This window comes from Gobius niger (genome assembly GCF_951799975.1).
Source record: "Gobius niger genome assembly, chromosome: 8".
Taxonomy (NCBI): Eukaryota; Metazoa; Chordata; class Actinopteri; order Gobiiformes; family Gobiidae; genus Gobius; species Gobius niger.
This window is the reverse complement of record NC_136859.1, coordinates 25,962,186-25,980,247: the sequence shown is the minus strand read 5'-3', so window position 1 is coordinate 25,980,247 and position 18,062 is coordinate 25,962,186. Positions and strand designations below refer to the sequence as shown.

Here is an 18,062-nt window from a genome sequence, read left to right as displayed (position 1 = left end):
GAAGGTCACACTTATGAGGTGGTGCTCGATGTTAAAGGGACAAGATGCAAGTTGGTCATTTTTATACTCACTACTGCCACCACAGGTCTTACGCTTAACTGCAGGTGCTCGTGCATGACAGCGCTTCGGACCCGAAGTTAAAAGTGCAGGATTTTAGAGGCAGTTGTGATGATTCAGTGGTGGCACAGATTACTTGAAAAAATTATATATTACTGATTACTGATTACTTCTTTGAAAAGTAACTTAGTTACTTTGCTGACTACTAGATTTTCGAAGTAACTAAGTTAGATTACAAGCTGCGGCCGGCAACATCTCCACCATCACAACACACTAATGACAAACCCTTTTACCAACACTCAGTTTATTGGAAGTGCATTTTAACAGTAACAACAACCACAACATCAACAAAGCTGATGCAGACTGGAGAAGTGACGTATTTCCATCTCTCTCCCTAACCAATGTTAGTGTTTTTAGGCTAAAAACATGACTTGTCACATTATGCTACTTCATTCGTCGAGATTCAAACAAAAATGTATATTCAAATTCTCCAAAGGAAAATGAAAAAATAGTAACTCACAGTGATTTGGAAAAGTAACTTAAATCTGATTACTTGTTTGGAAATAGTTACGCGTTAGATTACAAGTTACTGAAAAAGGTAATCAGATACAATCAATCAATCAATCAATCAAAGTTTTTTTCTATAGCACTTTACAACAACACCAGGAGGACCAAAGTGCTTCACAGAAAGATAAAAAAACATTTTAAAAACACCAAATAATTACAACCTAGGCACAATTCAGTGTGCTCTAAGTATTAAAAGCAAGTTTGAAAAGATGAGTCTTTAATCTTGATTTAAAAAGGGGCAGGTCCGTGAGAACACGCAGACTAATAATAATAATAATAATAATTATTATTATTATTATTATTATCATTATCATTATCATTATTATTATTATTATTATTATTATTATTATTATTATTATTATTATTATTATTATTATTTTGTCAAAGTTTAAGTTTAGCACACTATTCATTTAAATTACTTTTATATCAAGCTCATACAAACCTATAAACCTCCAATTGATTTCATGATTATTATTTTTTATTTTTTTGTGCTCACATTGATACATTTCACAACACAAGTATATTTAGCCTTATTTTTCATTTTATTTTTATTTATTTTTTACTTGCCAAAATAAACACTTTTAAGCATCATCAAACCACAGACCATATTTAAATACTTATTGGGGGATCCAATAATTGTCCACATCTTATTTTCAGTCCATATTAATACATGTTATTGCCTGCCATTCATGTCCAAAATAGTCTTTAAGGGGAGACCAGTCATCTACAAAAGTGTCCAAAGTTCCATCCAGTGCATTATGCAATCTGTATGGAAACAGTGTGAAGAGTTTCCCACGCCAAAGAGTTAAAGTAGGAGAGTGTTCTTTAATCCAGACTTGTAGTATGGGGAGGCGAGCGGCACACAACATTATGGGCATTGGTTTGGTTTCTGGCACACAATTCTTTACACAATATAGGATCGAGTGACACTTAAATCCCAAAAAACTTTCAATTTCCTGAACAACCAAAGACCAGAATGATGCAATTAAAGGACAGGTCCACATTAAGTGGAAATAGGTTCCTGTGTCCTTTTTAACATTTCAGACAACATTTTGGACATGTGTCATATTTACACCGAATTAAAGGAGTCACATGCAGCTTGTTAATGATTTTATATTGTACTTCATGTGATTTGTTGGATTTAGTAATTTGTCTGAAGGTTTTCTAAATAAGAAGTTCATAACAGTTTCTGGGGAAAGGTCGATAAGAGAAGGGAGACGCCCCAAATTCACGAATGTCCAAAGTACACGTATGTTTCCTTTTGTTGGTGGTGGGTTGGAGCAATTTCCCATGGCTCCGATTGGTTGAAACTTTCCTTGGGGCGTTGCTTTACAGTAGGTTCTGAGAGTATATAAACCATGTCCAGGTGAAGTGCAGTCATCAACAAGATCACTCAGCAAACATGAGGTGTCTGGTCTTCATTCTGCTCATCGGCGCGGCTTGTAAGTATAGGCACTGCTTTTGTACAGCGTCTGTCACATACTGTTTGTGAACACTAGGATTGTGATGCACTTGTAGTTGCCGAGGACGACAAGATCGTCGGAGGATTTGAGTGCCAGCCCCACACTGAGGCTCACACCGTGTCTCTGAACTCTGGGTACCACTTCTGTGGCGGCTCTCTGGTCAGCGCGGAATGGGTTGTGTCTGCTGCTCACTGCTACAAGTCGTATGTATCTGAATTGTCCGGACACAGTGTTTGGTGTGACCTCTGACCTCTGAGTGTGTTGCAGCCGTGTTGAGGTGCGTCTGGGAGAGCACCACATCAGGGTGAACGAGGGCACCGAGCAGTTCATCTCCTCCTCCCGCGTCATCCGCCACCCCAACTACAGCTCCTACAATATCAACAACGACATCATGCTGATCAAGCTGAGCAAGCCCGCCACCCTCAACCAGTACGTGAAGACTGTGGCTCTGCCCACCAGCTGTGCTTCCGCTGGAACCATGTGCCGTGTCGCTGGATGGGGCAACACCATGAGCTGTAAGTAGCACTCTAATAACCAGCCGATTATAGCATCAAAGTTTTATGAACGCTCATATAAAATACTGTCAAGAAAAATTAGCCGAGACGCCTGAATCCTAAGCTGAAGGAAAACTTGCTCTTTTGTCTTTTGTCTGCAGCCGTCAGCGGTGACAAGCTGCAGTGCCTGAATATCCCCATCCTGTCCGACAGAGACTGTGACAACTCCTACCCCGGAATGATCACTGACGCCATGTTCTGTGCTGGATACCTGGAGGGAGGCAAGGACTCTTGCCAGGTCAGTGGCCGGTGACATGGACCACAGGTGGTACCTCTCTGTTTGCCAGTGTACTAACTGTCCAGTTCTCTCTTCAGGGTGACTCTGGTGGCCCCGTGGTGTGCAACGGTGAGCTGCAGGGAGTGGTGTCCTGGGGCTATGGCTGCGCTGAGAGAGACCACCCTGGAGTCTACGCCAAGGTACGGGCCGTCCCGCTGTGAGTTGTGAGTGATGTGTGCTATGCCTCTGAGTAACTGTGTGTCTGTGTGCAGGTCTGCCTCTTCAACGACTGGCTGGAGCGCACCATGGCCAGCTATTAAACAGCTCAAAGATCCTGCTCTCTACAGCGTGGAGACCACTGACATTCATCATCTTTGTCAATAAAAACGTTAACTCAACTTCCTACTTCTGCTCATTTCATATATTCTTGACTGAGTTAGTATTAGAAGTAAATGATAGATACAATAAAATATGGCTTGTTTAACAAGTTAGCCGACATTAGGAAGACTCATTTCATTTAAACAGGTAGTTCTCAAATGGTATGGTATTGGGACCCACAATCACCCTAAGCCGTGACCCAACTACGACTTACACCTGTAAAGCATCATGTAAAATTTTGTCTTTTCCTCAAAAATGTAGTTAAATAAGCATTAAATAAGACAAAAAAATAAAAATTAGGATAAAAACTGCCCAATTACAGTAATTTGAACAGACATATCAAAAAACCTGTTTTCTACAAAAGGCTTGTGACCCACTTTTGGGTCCCAACTCCTGACCCACCAGGCAGGAGTTTTAATTTTCATTCCGGATCATTTTTTTTATGCCTCATGGCGTCATGGAAGGTCACACTTATGAGGTGGTGCTCGATGTTAAAGGGACAAGATGCAAGTTGGTCATTTTTATACTCACTACTGCCACCACAGGTCTTACGCTTAACTGCAGGTGCTCGTGCATGACAGCACTTCGGACCCGAAGTTAAAAGTGCAGGATTTTAGAGGCAGTTGTGATGATTCAGTGGTGGCACAGATTACTTGAAAAAATTATATATTACTGATTACTGATTACTTCTTTGAAAAGTAACTTAGTTACTTTGCTGACTACTAGATTTTCGAAGTAACTAAGTTAGATTACAAGCTGCGGCCGGCAACATCTCCACCATCACAACACACTAATGACAAACCCTTTTACCAACACTCAGTTTATTGGAAGTGCATTTTAACAGTAACAACAACCACAACATCAACAAAGCTGATGCAGACTGGAGAAGTGACGTATTTCCATCTCTCTCCCTAACCAATGTTAGTGTTTTTAGGCTAAAAACATGACTTGTCACATTATGCTACTTCATTCGTCGAGATTCAAAAAGAAATGTATATTCAAATTCTCCAAAGGAAAATGACAAAATAGTAACTCACAGTGATTTGGAAAAGTAACTTAAATCTGATTACTTGTTTGGAAGTAGTTACGCGTTAGATTACAAGTTACTGAAAAAAGTAATCAGATACAATCAATCAATCAATCAATCAAAGTTTTTTTCTATAGCACTTTACAACAACACCAGGAGGACCAAAGTGCTTCACAGAAAGATAAAAAAAACATTTTAAAAACACCAAATAATTACAACCTAGGCACAATTCAGTGTGCTCTAAGTATTAAAAGCAAGTTTGAAAAGATGAGTCTTTAATCTTGATTTAAAAAGGGACAGGTCCGTGAGAACACGCAGACTGAGGGGCAGCTGTTCCACAGTAATCCGTTACTAAGTAACTAGTTACTGGTATCACTGGTGAATATGTCTGGGCTCATTCTACACATTAGGACATGGCTGAAACATGTATAGGAAAATACATTATTTTAACATTTTTAAACTCCACAATAGGTGGATGGTCGATGCAGCGGTCGTGCACTGCTCCTTAGCATTGGAGGATGGGTCATATGCAGGACAAAAAAGAACATCTTAACCATATGATGTGTGTCAGTTATTTGAATAAACATTATAATCTATGTGGGTTATTATATTAAAGCAGCATGACATTGAGGTAAGTAATACGACTTTAAGAGGCTTCAGGGTTGTTGTTTTTTTAAGAAGCCAAATTCCAAAGAGACATGCCCCAGATTCTCCAATGTACTGCAGTACATGTACTTGAGTACTTGAGACTGTTTTTCTTTTTGTTATAGTTGTTTTTGCAATATCAGAATTTTCATGATATTTTGCTTTGTCCTATTTACATCATAATATTAAAAACAAACAGATCACAATTTTTCGCACACGCACGCACACACACACACCACACCTCTTCTTGAGCACCCACATGACAGAGACACCACACCTCCACCTGAGCACCCACAGGACAGAGACACCACACCTCCACCTGAGCACCCACAGGACAGAGACACCACACCTCCACCTGAGCACCCACAGGACAGAGACACCACACCTCCACCTGAGCACCCACAGGACAGAGACACCACACCTCCACCTGAGCACTCACAGGACAGAGACACCACACCTCCACCTGAGCACCCACAGGACAGAGACACCACACCTCCACCTGAGCACCCACAGGACAGAGACACCACAACTCCACCTGAGCACCCACAGGACAGAGACACCACACCTCCACCTGAGCACCCACAGGACAGAGACACCACACCTCCACCTGAGCACCCACATGACAGAGACACCACACCTCCACCTGAGCACCCACAGGACCGAGACACCACACCTCCACCTGAGCACCCACAGGACAGAGACACCACACCTCCACCTGAGCACCCACAGGACAGCACCCACACAGCCACAGACTATCACTGCTCCTGAGCCAGAGGGCCCCTTCAGAGGAAACACTGAGAGAGCCTAAAAATATAATAAACCATCTAAAAACACTCCAAAAGTTTAAAATCCCGAAGTAAAAGCAATTAATGAAGCTACAAATAAATATATAATTATATGATATATAATTATGTCAGTTAAAAGCTAAGCTAAAATGGTAATTTTATTTGTGAATGAAATATTTTTTTAGAAAGAGAATTAGACTTTTTGGCAATGATAATATTCCAAAAATATCAGACATACTGTTAATCTCTTAACCCCCACCTGAACCGAGCCCATTTTCTCCAGTTTGGCTTTACCCAGATATAAAAGCTTCTTGAAAAAAATTGGCATAATAGCAATGGAAATGAGGACGAAAATGCAACCAAAAAGTGACAAAAACATTACAAAAAAGTGATGAAAAGCCAACAAAAACGTGCCGGTAAAGCAACAATAACACAATTAAAAAACGACAAAAATAGGACGAAAAAGCAACGAAAATGCTTAAAAAATCTGACAACAAAGGGGCGACAAAAGAGTTACAATCAGTTTTTTAGGCCTTAGCTTTCAAATGCGGCGATACACTGGCTGTAAGCTCTCCAGTCATGAAGCTTTTAAAATTCAGGTAAAGCTGAACTGGACAAAATGCGCTTGTTTAATAAGACTCCTCATAACTGTTCTTCAAATGAGTTCCTCCAGAATAACACTTTCAGCTGAGAACACATTTTGTGAATGTGAAAAATCTGCGGCCTTGGGAACAAATTTATGTGTTAAGAACTTGTCATGAATGAGGACCAATGTTTCCACTGTTCTGCTGCGTTATTTATTTCATTGTTGCATTGAGAGTTCAACTTTTTTTTTTGCATCATATTTTTTCAAAGCTTGACAGTTAATTGTGTTTTTGACGCTCTTGACAAGTGATTGAAGGTAGAAAGATTATCTTTTTTCTTTTGCTCCACGTAAACAACATATCCAGCCTAAACCAGTCTCCTCCATATTTTCCACCTGTATTCAAGGTGAATACATTTGGCACATTCTGATGTTGCAATAACAGCAAATAGTTGATAACAAGCACTGCGCTCTGACACTGGAAGACCTGACTCAGAACATGTGCTGGGCTGTGAACCAAACCATCTGCAGAGATTCAGAGATTGTCCCCTTATACAACTTATACAAGCAGTGGAAAGTTTAAACACATCAATGAGAAATTAATAGACTATTTTAGTCTGAAATTGAGCAAAATTATTTGAGTTGTATATGCAATTTCTCTTTTACATTTCACTAAATGTATTTGTCATATTTGTATTTCATCTATTGTGAAATGACTGCACCCATTTACTGTATAAACACACTGTCATTGATGTCACTCAGGTTTTATATCAAATTTAAGACAACCTTTGTTTGATTGAGGACCTTATCCAACTAGCTTTATTTTTAGAGCGACTACGTGAATCTGATGCAGTAACTAATTGTTTTTCCAATTCTTTATTTCTTAATTTTCATGTATGTTTCCTTTTGTTGGTGGTGGGTTGGAGCAATTTCCCATGGCTCTGATTGGTTGAAACTGTCCTTGGGGCGTTGCTCTACAGTAGGTTCTGAGAGTATATAAACCATGTCCAGGTGAAGTGCAGTCATCAACAAGATCACTCAGCAAACATGAGGTGTCTGGTCTTCATTCTGCTCATTGGCGCGGCTTGTAAGTATAGGCACTGCTTTTGTACAGCATCTGTCACATACTGTTTGTGAACACTATGATTGTGATGCACTTGTAGTTGCCGAGGACGACAAGATCGTCGGAGGATTTGAGTGCCAGCCCCACACTGAGGCTCACACCGTGTCTCTGAACTCTGGGTACCACTTCTGTGGCGGCTCTCTGGTCAGCGCGGAATGGGTTGTGTCTGCTGCTCACTGCTACAAGTCGTATGTATCTGAATTGTCCGGACACAGTGTTTGGTGTGACCTCTGACCTCTGAGTGTGTTGCAGCCGTGTTGAGGTGCGTCTGGGAGAGCACCACATCAGGGTGAACGAGGGCACCGAGCAGTTCATCTCCTCCTCCCGCGTCATCCGCCACCCCAACTACAGCTCCTACAACATCAACAACGACATTATGCTGATCAAGCTGAGCAAGCCCGCCACCCTCAACCAGTACGTGAAGACTGTGGCTCTGCCCACCAGCTGTGCTTCCGCTGGAACCATGTGCCGTGTCGCTGGATGGGGCAACACCATGAGCTGTAAGTAGCACTCTATGAAAGCTCATATAAAATACTGTCAAGAAAAATTAGCCGAGACGCCTGAATCCTAAGCTGAAGAAAACTTGCTCTTTTGTCTTTTGTCTGCAGCCGTCAGCGGTGACAAGCTGCAGTGCCTGAACATCCCCATCCTGTCCGACAGAGACTGTGACAACTCCTACCCCGGAATGATCACTGACGCCATGTTCTGTGCTGGATACCTGGAGGGAGGCAAGGACTCTTGCCAGGTCAGTGGCCGGTGACATGGACCACAGGTGGTACCTCTCTGTTTGCCAGTGTACTAACTGCCCAGTTCTCTCTTCAGGGTGACTCTGGTGGCCCCGTGGTGTGCAACGGTGAGCTGCAGGGAGTGGTGTCCTGGGGCTATGGCTGCGCTGAGAGAGACCACCCTGGAGTCTATGCCAAGGTACGGGCCGTCCCGCTGTGAGTTGTGAGTGATGTGTGCTATGCCTCTGAGTAACTGTGTGTCTGTGTGCAGGTCTGCCTCTTCAACGACTGGCTGGAGAGCACCATGGCCAGCTATTAAACAGCTCAAAGATCCTGCTCTCTACAGCGTGGAGACCACTGACATTCCTCATCTTTGTCAATAAAAACATTAACTCAACTTCCTACTTCTGCTCATTTCATATATTCTTGGCTGAGTTAATAGAAGTAGTTTAAGCAGTACTTACTATTTGTTGCCATATATGGCACATTTACAAGTTAGTCCACATTAAATAGTTTTATTAAATCTATAATTCAAGGGAAAATATAAGAATACAAGCTTTTTCTTGTTTACTTTTTTCTAGGTTTTGCTCATTTTTAGATATAACCGTACTAACATTTTACAACACTGAACACTTTACAAATTCTTAATGTAATATATATGTATAGATGAGTAGAAATAATCGTCTTAAACGAACATACTATGTCGCCATCGGAAACTGTGTCTCAGACCTAATAGCATTGACCTGTGGTGTTCCCCAGGGGTCGATTCTGGGGCCCCTTTTGTTCAATTTGTACATGCTTCCGCTTGGTCAATTAATATCAGGTAACAATGTATCTTATCATAATTACGCAGACGATACGCAGATCTATGTTTCATTGAGAGTGGGTGAACATCGGCCTGTAGATTCACTGTGTCATTGTATCAAACAGATTAGTGCGTGGATGCAAAATAACTTCCTCCAGCTGAATACAGATAAAACTGAGATAATCGTCTTTTGCCCACAAAAACACCGAGAGGTTGTCATTGGTCATCTTGAAGCTCTTTCACTGGCTCCCAAAAGTCAAGTTAGAAATCTCGGGATAATCATGGACTCAGACATGAATTTGAACAGTCATATTAAGTCCATTACATCAGCGGCCTATTACCACCTACGAAACATTGCCAAAATAAAAAACATAGTGTCCAAACCAGACTTGGAGGGACTAATTCATGCTTTTGTCTCTAGCCGGTTAGACTATTGTAGCGGCCTGTTCACTGGCCTCTCTAAACGAGCTGTTAGACATCCAAAATGCTGCGGCTCAAGTCCTGACCAAAAGCAGGAAATACGACCACATTAGTCCAGTGCTCCGGTCTCTGCACTGGCTTCCTGTTGCTCAGAGAATAGAGTTTAAAACAGCCCTGCTTGTGTATAAGTCCCTTCATTGTCAAGCACCAAAGTACATCTTTGACATGTTACAACTGTATGAACCACCTCGGGCCCTGAGATCGTCAGGGAAGGGCCTCCTGGTGGTTCCCAGAGTCAGGACTAAACATGGTCAGGCTGCATTTCAGGTTTATGCAGCAAAAGTCTGGAACAGCCTCAATGAGGATCTGAGACAGGCCTCAACCCTGAAAGGACACCTTTTTACTGCAGCCTATTTTTTTTAATGAAATTGTAACTAATGATTTGTTTTCTTGATTTTCATTGTGTTTTTAATGCTTTTATTGTATTTTTAATGTTTTTTATTGTATTTTTACTATGCTTGGTGTTACTGTGACGCACATTGAGTTGTCATGTACATGAAATGTGCCATACAAATAAACTTGCCTTGCCCTGCCTTGCCTTATGGTGGTCTGAACTCATCTGGTCTCTAAAGTAGTAAGTAGTAGTAAACAGTAACACTTTATTTTACACTTCCCCTGATAATACCAACCAAATTTAGCACAATGTAATCTGTAATAATGTGTAATAACTTATGGGTTGCATACACAATGGAATAATATGTATTTGTAGTATGGAGGTATATACAATGTAATAAGACATGAAACTCTAACTCTAAGCCAAACCTTAAGCCCTAAACCTAAGGGTCTTACATGTCTTATTACATTATGTACCTCGGAACTACTAATATACATAACTCTATTGTATGTATGCATAGGTACAAGTTATTGCACATTGTTACAAAGCAGATTGCATTGTACCAAATTTGGTTAGATACAATGTATCAAGGTAGTGTAAAATAAAGTGTAACCAAAGTGTGCATCTTTCTTGTATTACAACATAATAAGAGGCTAATATAGAAGTGACAGAGAGTACAGTAGGCAACTTTTATGGATGACATTGTTTGTGAGTCTTTATCATTCATACATGTATACGCTTGTTTGGTGAATGCAGTGAAAAAAGACCGCTGGGACTTTGCAAGGCCAACACTCTGTGACAGCCACCGAAACAACCAACACAAGCAGGCTAATCCTGGAGCTAGTTATCCTGACCAAGATTCTGAACCAGATCTGGTGATTCCAAAGCTCCTGACAGCTTGCCTTGAGGTTGGCTACTGGTAGAAGAATGGAATAATGCAGGAAACATCCCCCAAAACATGCACACTAGGTTCTAGCTTGATTATTCTTCTGACCATGAGCTTAGTTCAAGATCTGGAGATAGGTCCCGGGTGCTGCACTGTGGTTACCCACAGTTTGTCACAGTTGCATTGAAGGATAGGTCAAATACAGACAACAATGTTGTCTATATGGGGACAATAAAGTCTCCAAATACAAATAGACTGTAGAAGTCTGAGACATGTCTTTACTGTGTGTACTTTGGAAACATGTTTACTCACTTTAAAGCCCATGTAACATGATATATATCACCAAAGACATAAAATAAATTACAAGCATTTATTTCAGTACAGACATTTTCATAATTGAAATCTACCCACAAATGAGCAAACATGTGTCTTTGCCCTGAGCGGCTCATCCTAAAATCTGACAGTCATTTTGCTGGGAGCGGGACGTCTCCAGCTCGTCTCCTTGAAAATGTTGAACAAAGGCAGCCAAATATTGGGTTTGAATAGGCTAAATGCAAAAATAAGCTTGGTACAACAAAATCATTTTCTCGTCATAGCGGCATTTTTTGTATTGCTGGCAACAGTACAATCCAAAATGTTTTGCATTGTGCTTTTTTGTTTCTCCCTCAACTATAGCATAATTCAAAATATGACTGTAAACCAGTGATTCCCAAAGACGGGTCCGTGCCCATTGGGGGAGCTCAAAAGCACTACAGTTGGGGCCCAAAGCTTGTCAAATAAATTTGTGTTAAGCCTGTAGTCAATGTTGGATTTTATAACTTTAGCTGTAAAATAATAACAAACTCCTTTAAAAGAATTGATTAGTATTATTGACGGACCCGAGATAATTTCAGATCGATAAGGCTATCTCTAAGCCATGGATATACAGGTATTATTGATCAGTGTTTGTTCAGTTTATGATCTGAGCGCTGCGAACGCAAGCGGAACCATCGTTGCCACCACTTAGTGTCTACCGGACACTTTTAGCAGCGCACGGTTGCTGTCAAAGCCTGCCATGTTGACTCACTTGACCTAGGAAATTCAGCTACAATACTCCATTTATCCAAGGACACCGTATTCAAGTGGTTATTAGTTAGCTAGTGTATATACTCGATAGACTGTGCATTCATAGATCTACAACTTTACGGCGAGAGCTTGTGGAGGAATCTGAGCGGGCAAGATGCGACTCACGTTGCAAATGTTGATATCCCATGGCCGAATGGCCCGAAAAATGGGTTTGGGTCCTGAGTCCAGAATAAACTTGCTGCGGAACATACTGACGGGACTAGTTCGATACGAGAGGATAGAAACCACCGTGGGCCGAGCAGACGAGGTCCGCTTCTACGCCGAGAAGGTGAGGATCTGATAAGCTTGTCCCATCAACATCATCATCATCATCGTCATCACGCCAAGTTGACATATTGTTATATTGAAGTGTATTCTAGTCTAGTTATTGGCATCAAGTCATTTGCCCCGAAGTAATTGTACTACTTAAACTATAAATACCAAGTAATTTGACACGAATACCTTACCTCATTTACATTCATTCATGGATCTTCCAGCATAATCTTATTCAGTCTGCCTCATTCATGATATCAGCCTTCATGGATGTATATCAGTGTGTTTTGAAATGTTACAATACCATACTGTATAGGGGGTGGGCCATATCGTTATCGCTATTTAAGTTTTTGATATCGTTGGAATTTTTTATATCATTGTGGACACTATATAATTCATGTTATGCTCAGCTCCATCAGAGCAGCATCACACTGACTGTAGACCACGGGGACAGGAGCTTCAAGAGTTAAATGAAATGAAGGATGTAAACTGCTTGAGTAGATCATATTTGTGAGGAAATTAGTTTGCCTGAATGAATCTTCCCAATGGATGTAAGGCTGTCAATTACATCGTCAAATATATTGTTATTGTGATATTGCTTTTTTATATTGATTTTAGGCCATATCGCCCTGCCCTAATACTGTACATGTTTTTCCTTACAGCTTATAGACTATGCAAAGAAGGGAGACACTGATGAGAAAGCGATGAAGATGGCCAGTTTTTGGTTGACGGTATTTATCTGCAAAACCTTTGTCTATGGCGATGTCTTTGTGCCGCAGAATGTTCTTATAACCGAGTTGATTTTTACTTTGTCCTATTTAGGAAAAGGATCTGGTCCCAAAGCTTTTTAAGGTTCTTGCTCCACGATTTGAAACTCAGACTAATGGATATACAAGGCTTGTGCGCATTCCCAACAGGGAAAATTTGGACCGATCAAAGATGGCGGTGCTGGAGTACAAAGGAAACCCCTTTCCACCACTGTTCCCTGTAAAGAAAGATAATAAACTGACTCTGATAAACCAACTGCTCATAGGATACAGAGAGGACATGGCACAGCAGTTGGCCGCAAAGGCCTAATTAAAACCTCTTTTATTGTTGAGAAAGAAAGAGCAAAGACTGACTGCTGGGCTGGTGAAAGTTTGAAGAGACTGAACAGAAACTCAACTTTGATGGATAAATAAAGAATGGTTGTTACGCTGTTTTGTCAATGTAAAAAAACCTTGTTGTTTATTTCATTTCGAATTATTAAAATATCAAAACAAATATAACTTTTTTTGGCTGAGCTTCGAATGATTTATGTTGATGAAAAAAATAATAACTTAAGACACTGGCATTTGGCAAATCTAGATGGCTTAGACTTTAATCAATAAAATGCCTTGTATAATCAGCATTGCGAATATTAGCAGGGTTGTTTTATATGGAAAGACACCAAACAATCAGAAAATACTTTACTAAAACCATCTTTTAATTTGGCAAAAAGTGTATATGTACAGAATATTCAGAATAGTCACTGAACACCATCAAAATATATTTAAACAGTGCTTTAGTGATGTGCTCTTAACCAGATCGCTCTGCGGAGCCTAAAAGCTGTGCTCTTTTCTCTCATGCATACAGAAACTGTTCTTCACTTCTCTCCCAAGCGTCCTACTCGTGTCACTTGATGTCAGAATACACAAGGGTGAGACAATGACGGTGTCGGTTCACAGTCTGTCACGTCATCCTTTGTTTAAAGTCAGTTTATGGCAAATATAACAGGCAACTGCAGACAAGAATGGCTCACATGCCCTATATAAACCAGACACATAACCAGAAAGAACAACTAGCACTGAATTCAAGTATCATTTGCTGTCACAGACTAATACTTCAGACTACACTCTCACAAATGATTCACCACAGTCCTAACATGTACTCCAGTAACATCGGTGTACTTGCTACAGTAAAGTACAACAGATCCGTCAACAGACTTGCTGGGGCCCAGCGTATCATATGGCCTCCCGTAAACCCATTTTTAAATTATTTTTAATAGAAAATTGGCTTCCTTCATGGGCCCCCCTAGTACTTGACGGCACTGAAGTACAATGCTCTGCTCCAGTGGTTCTCAAACTTTTCGGCTTTTTAGAGCGGTCGTCAAGGTCTTCAGTAATTTGCCATTTTATTCTTTTCAATTATAGATCATTATATTTATGCTTTACTGATTTATTTAAGTAAGACTTTTTTATCATGGTCTGTAGTCAGTTACATAACTTAGTACAATTGAGACAAGGTTTGGTTTGTTTTTTTTGACCAAAACCAAAGTTTGCTGCTGATGCACAAAGAGTTCAAATATTTAACGGGGTGGTACTTGGAATACATTATAAGGCAGTACTTGGTGTGAAAAGTTCGAGAACCACTGCTCTGCCCAACGTGCTGTCTGGCCAAGGTTAACTGTTACTGTAAGTGTCATTTCACTGGTTAAGAAGAGAGCTGGTGGAAATTTGTATATCTATTTTTTTTTTTTAACCTTGACACTGTACAGCATTCTTAAATCATAACAGCAAAACACCACCATAATTACAGTCAGTGACATTTTGCTGGTATTTACAAAAGTGAGTGCAGAATACCACTAATGATGTTAATACAGGTGTTTAAAGCAGTCTATAAGGCGACATCATCACAAAGAAACAAAGACTCAGACGAGGAACATTAAAGTGCTCCATGCAGGACAGACAGAATGTACAGTTGTGTAGCGGTCTTCACAGTCCATCTACAGTTTTATATCAGCGGCTACAAAATCATCTGATCACTGTATTGCACATATGAACATTCAGTTTTTAGAAAAAAATATGTTTCTGGAACTAGACAGGGGCAAAAGTCACTGTGACGGAGGTATGGCATCTAACCACCGCAGCCAGACCCATTCCTACAGTATGTGAGATAAGTGCTCACACTGTCTCACTTAGTTTGAGTAGACTGTTTACCGTTGTTAAAATGGGGCTCACATTTATTGAAATGGGATGGCTGGCCAGGTTAGTGTCATCCTGCTTTTACAGTTATAGTATTTTGACTAAACATTATTTTTTAAGTTAAATATTTAAATTTCCACTGCCTTTGTGCTGCATTGTATCAATACATTCACTGTCTACATACCACATTGAATGGCTACGTTATGAGTAGGCATTATCTTCACTTCAGAATGAAAATCAAATTTTAAACAAATGTCTCTATGGATTATCACATAAAAAATAGTTAACAACAAGATATCCCTTTAAAAATATATTGAAGCCTATTGTATGTATTTACAAAATACCCATTTCAATACGGACCATAAGCTATGGAGAATTAGAGATCACCTTTTTGGAGGGATACAACACAAACATGCATGTTTTCCAAGAGAGCTAGGAGTGTCCACAGCAAAGGTGACATCTTACATAAACATTTATCAACATCATTTGAAACAAAGGCATCTGATCAAATTAAGACAAATTACAAAATTATAGTTGCTCTTCTTCAACATGTTCCTAACAATGACCAAGCATCATCTTTGTACAAGTAATGCTAAAATATCTTTGATGGTCAGAGCCCCGACTGAAATTTCATGAAAAATAATCAGGACATATTTCTAAAATTTCTGAAATCAATTTTTAAATCCGGACAGAGTGGCAGCTGGATCAATTTAGAGCTATGTACACAGTCTTGCAGGCACACCGCCGACTTCTCATAAATTTTTGAATGAGAAGTATTTCAGAATTTTGTTCATTTCCACTCACTGCACCGCTATCGTTGGACTGGCCCGGCTACATCCACTTTGTCATCTTTTTCCCCCCGTGTGCCTTTTACTGGTCAGCATCAAATATTTATTGCTTCTTTATTCTTTAAAAAGACCGGCGCTTCTATCTCGCGGCTATTCCGTTGGACTTCGGGATCTTTCCAAACGTAGGTGGAAAAAAAAAAAGTAATAAAAAAAAAATCTCCTTTTCAGATGATTCGTCTTCCTAAACCTGTATTTGGCTGCGTCTTTGAAAACACAATAAAGTCTATCTCTTCCCTTGCATTTCCCCAATACCCCCAGTCTTCTGCGTGTCTTATGCCTTGGTGCCGAAGCTGGCCCCCCCTCCGCCTTGCATGCTGAAGTATTCGGTGAAAGAGGGCAGGCGGGGGGGCAGTGGCGGGGAGGAGTGCGCGGTGGGCCGGGGGGGTATGGGGGGAGGGGGTGGAGGCAGTATTGACGTCAGATCGGCGGCGGTGGTGATGATCTTCTGCTCGCTGTTCCTTGGCACCTCCTGTCCTTTACGGGTCACCAATTCCTCCACCGTCTTCACTGGATCCTGGAAATATGCATGAAGTTCTGATTACTGCGAAGGCTCTGTCTGACGCTACAGGAATCACATCAGTCTGACCCCTGCCACGCTGTGTTTATATAGGGCCAATCAAAGTTGTCACTAGAGTTTCCTGAATAATAAAGCTGTTGCATACTTTGCACTTGCTAATGGGATATCTATGATTGGTGAATGTGCAATAGGGTGGGGTCCTTAATCCATGTAAATTTTCAAATGAGCTCCAACCCCTGAATTGTGTTTGAATAGTCACAAAAACTGTCCTGATATATATATATTTTTTAATTCCAACAACGTTTACCCCTGCCTCATTGACCTTGAAGTTTGCCCCTAGAAGGCACTAAGTTAGATGGGTCAAGCAGCCTGTGGATTCTTGAGGTTGCAGAATTGTGTTCTAAAGACTAAAAAAGACTCCAGTTGTGTTCCATGTTGTGTTAAAATATATAAATTGCATGTACAATTCATTTACATTTGTTTGCAAGAACTACAAAATAGGTATTGGAAGTAAAAGACATTTTGTTAAGCCGAGACACTGCAGGTGAATAGGGAAAATGTTCAAATTTAAAGAGATAAAAATGTCGATTACTGACATGAATATGTAAGTAATTAGTAAGTAATACGTTTTTTGTCATTTTATGCTTTCATAAAAAAATGCCCAAAATTCCCATTTTTTTGGCAACGAAATCTGAATAATGGATCAAGCCAGGTTTAAATTGAAGGTTTTATTTTGTTGATATATTTGTTGAAAATACTTTTTCAGAGCGGATTCTTTCTTTTCTTTTCTTTTCTTTCTTTCTTTTCATTTCAAATCACATTGGCATTATTCATTCCTAAACACAAAGCATCTCTAAGGGTTCCCCAAGGTAAAACTTCAAGGTCGATGAGGCAGGGGTAAATGTTATCCAATTGAGGAAAAATTTCACCTGGAGAGTTTTTTCTACTATTGCAATGAATTCCAAGGGTTGGAAAAATTCTATTTTAAGGACCACCCTAATATGCAAAATAAATATTTAAAATGAATCAATATAATGAATAAGTAATTGATAAAAATATACTTATGAGTAGGTTTGAGAGGAGTGATATAAACATTTACAAAGAAGTAGTATAGTCTCTATATTATTTTTGTTCTTTATAGCCAAACCACCAAGATGCACCTGGTATTCCCGAGTTGAACTACCAGGCATCGTAAGCATCGTAGGGCAGCAGTGGCTCAGTGGTTAGATCCAAAAGATTGTTCAATCAGTCCCACTGATGCTGTCTTTGTGTAGAGCCAGGCCCTTCACCCACCTTGCCTATATGTATAAGTGTGACGTGTGAGTTAGTGATTGGTAGTGGTCAAAAATACCATTGGTGCAGCCACGTAAAGTTTGATTTCTTAAAATGCACTAAATAAGTGGAAGGCCTTATTTACTTTTTTTTTTAGCTATCCTTGCTTTGCAAAAATCTGACTTACTTCTCATTGTCATAAGGACTTGTTTCATGTACCAACTTGAACAACATAAAATACAGATTAATATTCTTTTGATGGTACTAAATATACCTTTTCCCAAACTACTTCTAATGCATTACTTTGTTCCCTTCTTTCTCACATTACTTTCATGACTTGACATAGAAAGAACAGTGCAGTACCTGCATTAAGCTTATGCCTCGACAATTTATTATTGTTCTGCATGACGGGCCTCAGATTTGAACGTTCCCTGAGTTCAATATTTCATCCCAGGAAACACGACACCTTAATTTGGC

At 40.1% G+C, this 18,062-nt stretch overlaps 4 protein-coding genes across 4 annotated transcripts in view; 3 read left to right on the top strand and 1 right to left on the bottom strand.

The window, feature by feature from the left end:
- The first annotated feature begins 1,993 nt into the window (after window positions 1–1,993).
- LOC306966869 (trypsin-1-like) lies at window positions 1,994–3,256 on the top strand. Its single transcript, XM_079561685.1, has 6 exons — window positions 1,994–2,066; window positions 2,143–2,290; window positions 2,355–2,602; window positions 2,743–2,879; window positions 2,957–3,058; window positions 3,131–3,256. Exons 1-6 carry the CDS (start codon window positions 2,027–2,029, stop codon window positions 3,176–3,178), a joined length of 723 nt encoding a protein of 240 aa, XP_079417811.1. The 5' UTR covers window positions 1,994–2,026; the 3' UTR covers window positions 3,179–3,256.
- Window positions 3,257–7,267: 4,011 nt separating this feature from the next.
- Window positions 7,268–8,511, top strand: LOC306966867 (trypsin-1-like). Its single transcript, XM_079561683.1, has 6 exons — window positions 7,268–7,363; window positions 7,440–7,587; window positions 7,652–7,899; window positions 8,008–8,144; window positions 8,222–8,323; window positions 8,396–8,511. The coding sequence occupies exons 1-6, from the start codon at window positions 7,324–7,326 to the stop codon at window positions 8,441–8,443; spliced, it is 723 nt and encodes a 240-aa protein (XP_079417809.1). The 5' UTR covers window positions 7,268–7,323; the 3' UTR covers window positions 8,444–8,511.
- A 3,143-nt stretch (window positions 8,512–11,654) lies between these two features.
- Window positions 11,655–13,218, top strand: mrpl17 (mitochondrial ribosomal protein L17). The gene is made up of 3 exons (XM_079561464.1): window positions 11,655–12,022; window positions 12,669–12,737; window positions 12,829–13,218. Exons 1-3 carry the CDS (start codon window positions 11,849–11,851, stop codon window positions 13,081–13,083), a joined length of 498 nt encoding a protein of 165 aa, XP_079417590.1. The 5' UTR covers window positions 11,655–11,848; the 3' UTR covers window positions 13,084–13,218.
- A 1,160-nt stretch (window positions 13,219–14,378) lies between these two features.
- tmem145 (transmembrane protein 145) overlaps window positions 14,379–18,062 on the bottom strand; it is a 55,371-nt gene continuing 51,687 nt past the window's right edge. The window contains exon 15 of the mRNA XM_079561220.1: window positions 14,379–16,310. Within this exon, the coding sequence (XP_079417346.1) occupies window positions 16,068–16,310 (243 nt within the window). The 3' untranslated portion in view covers window positions 14,379–16,067. The remainder of the gene's footprint in view (window positions 16,311–18,062) is intronic.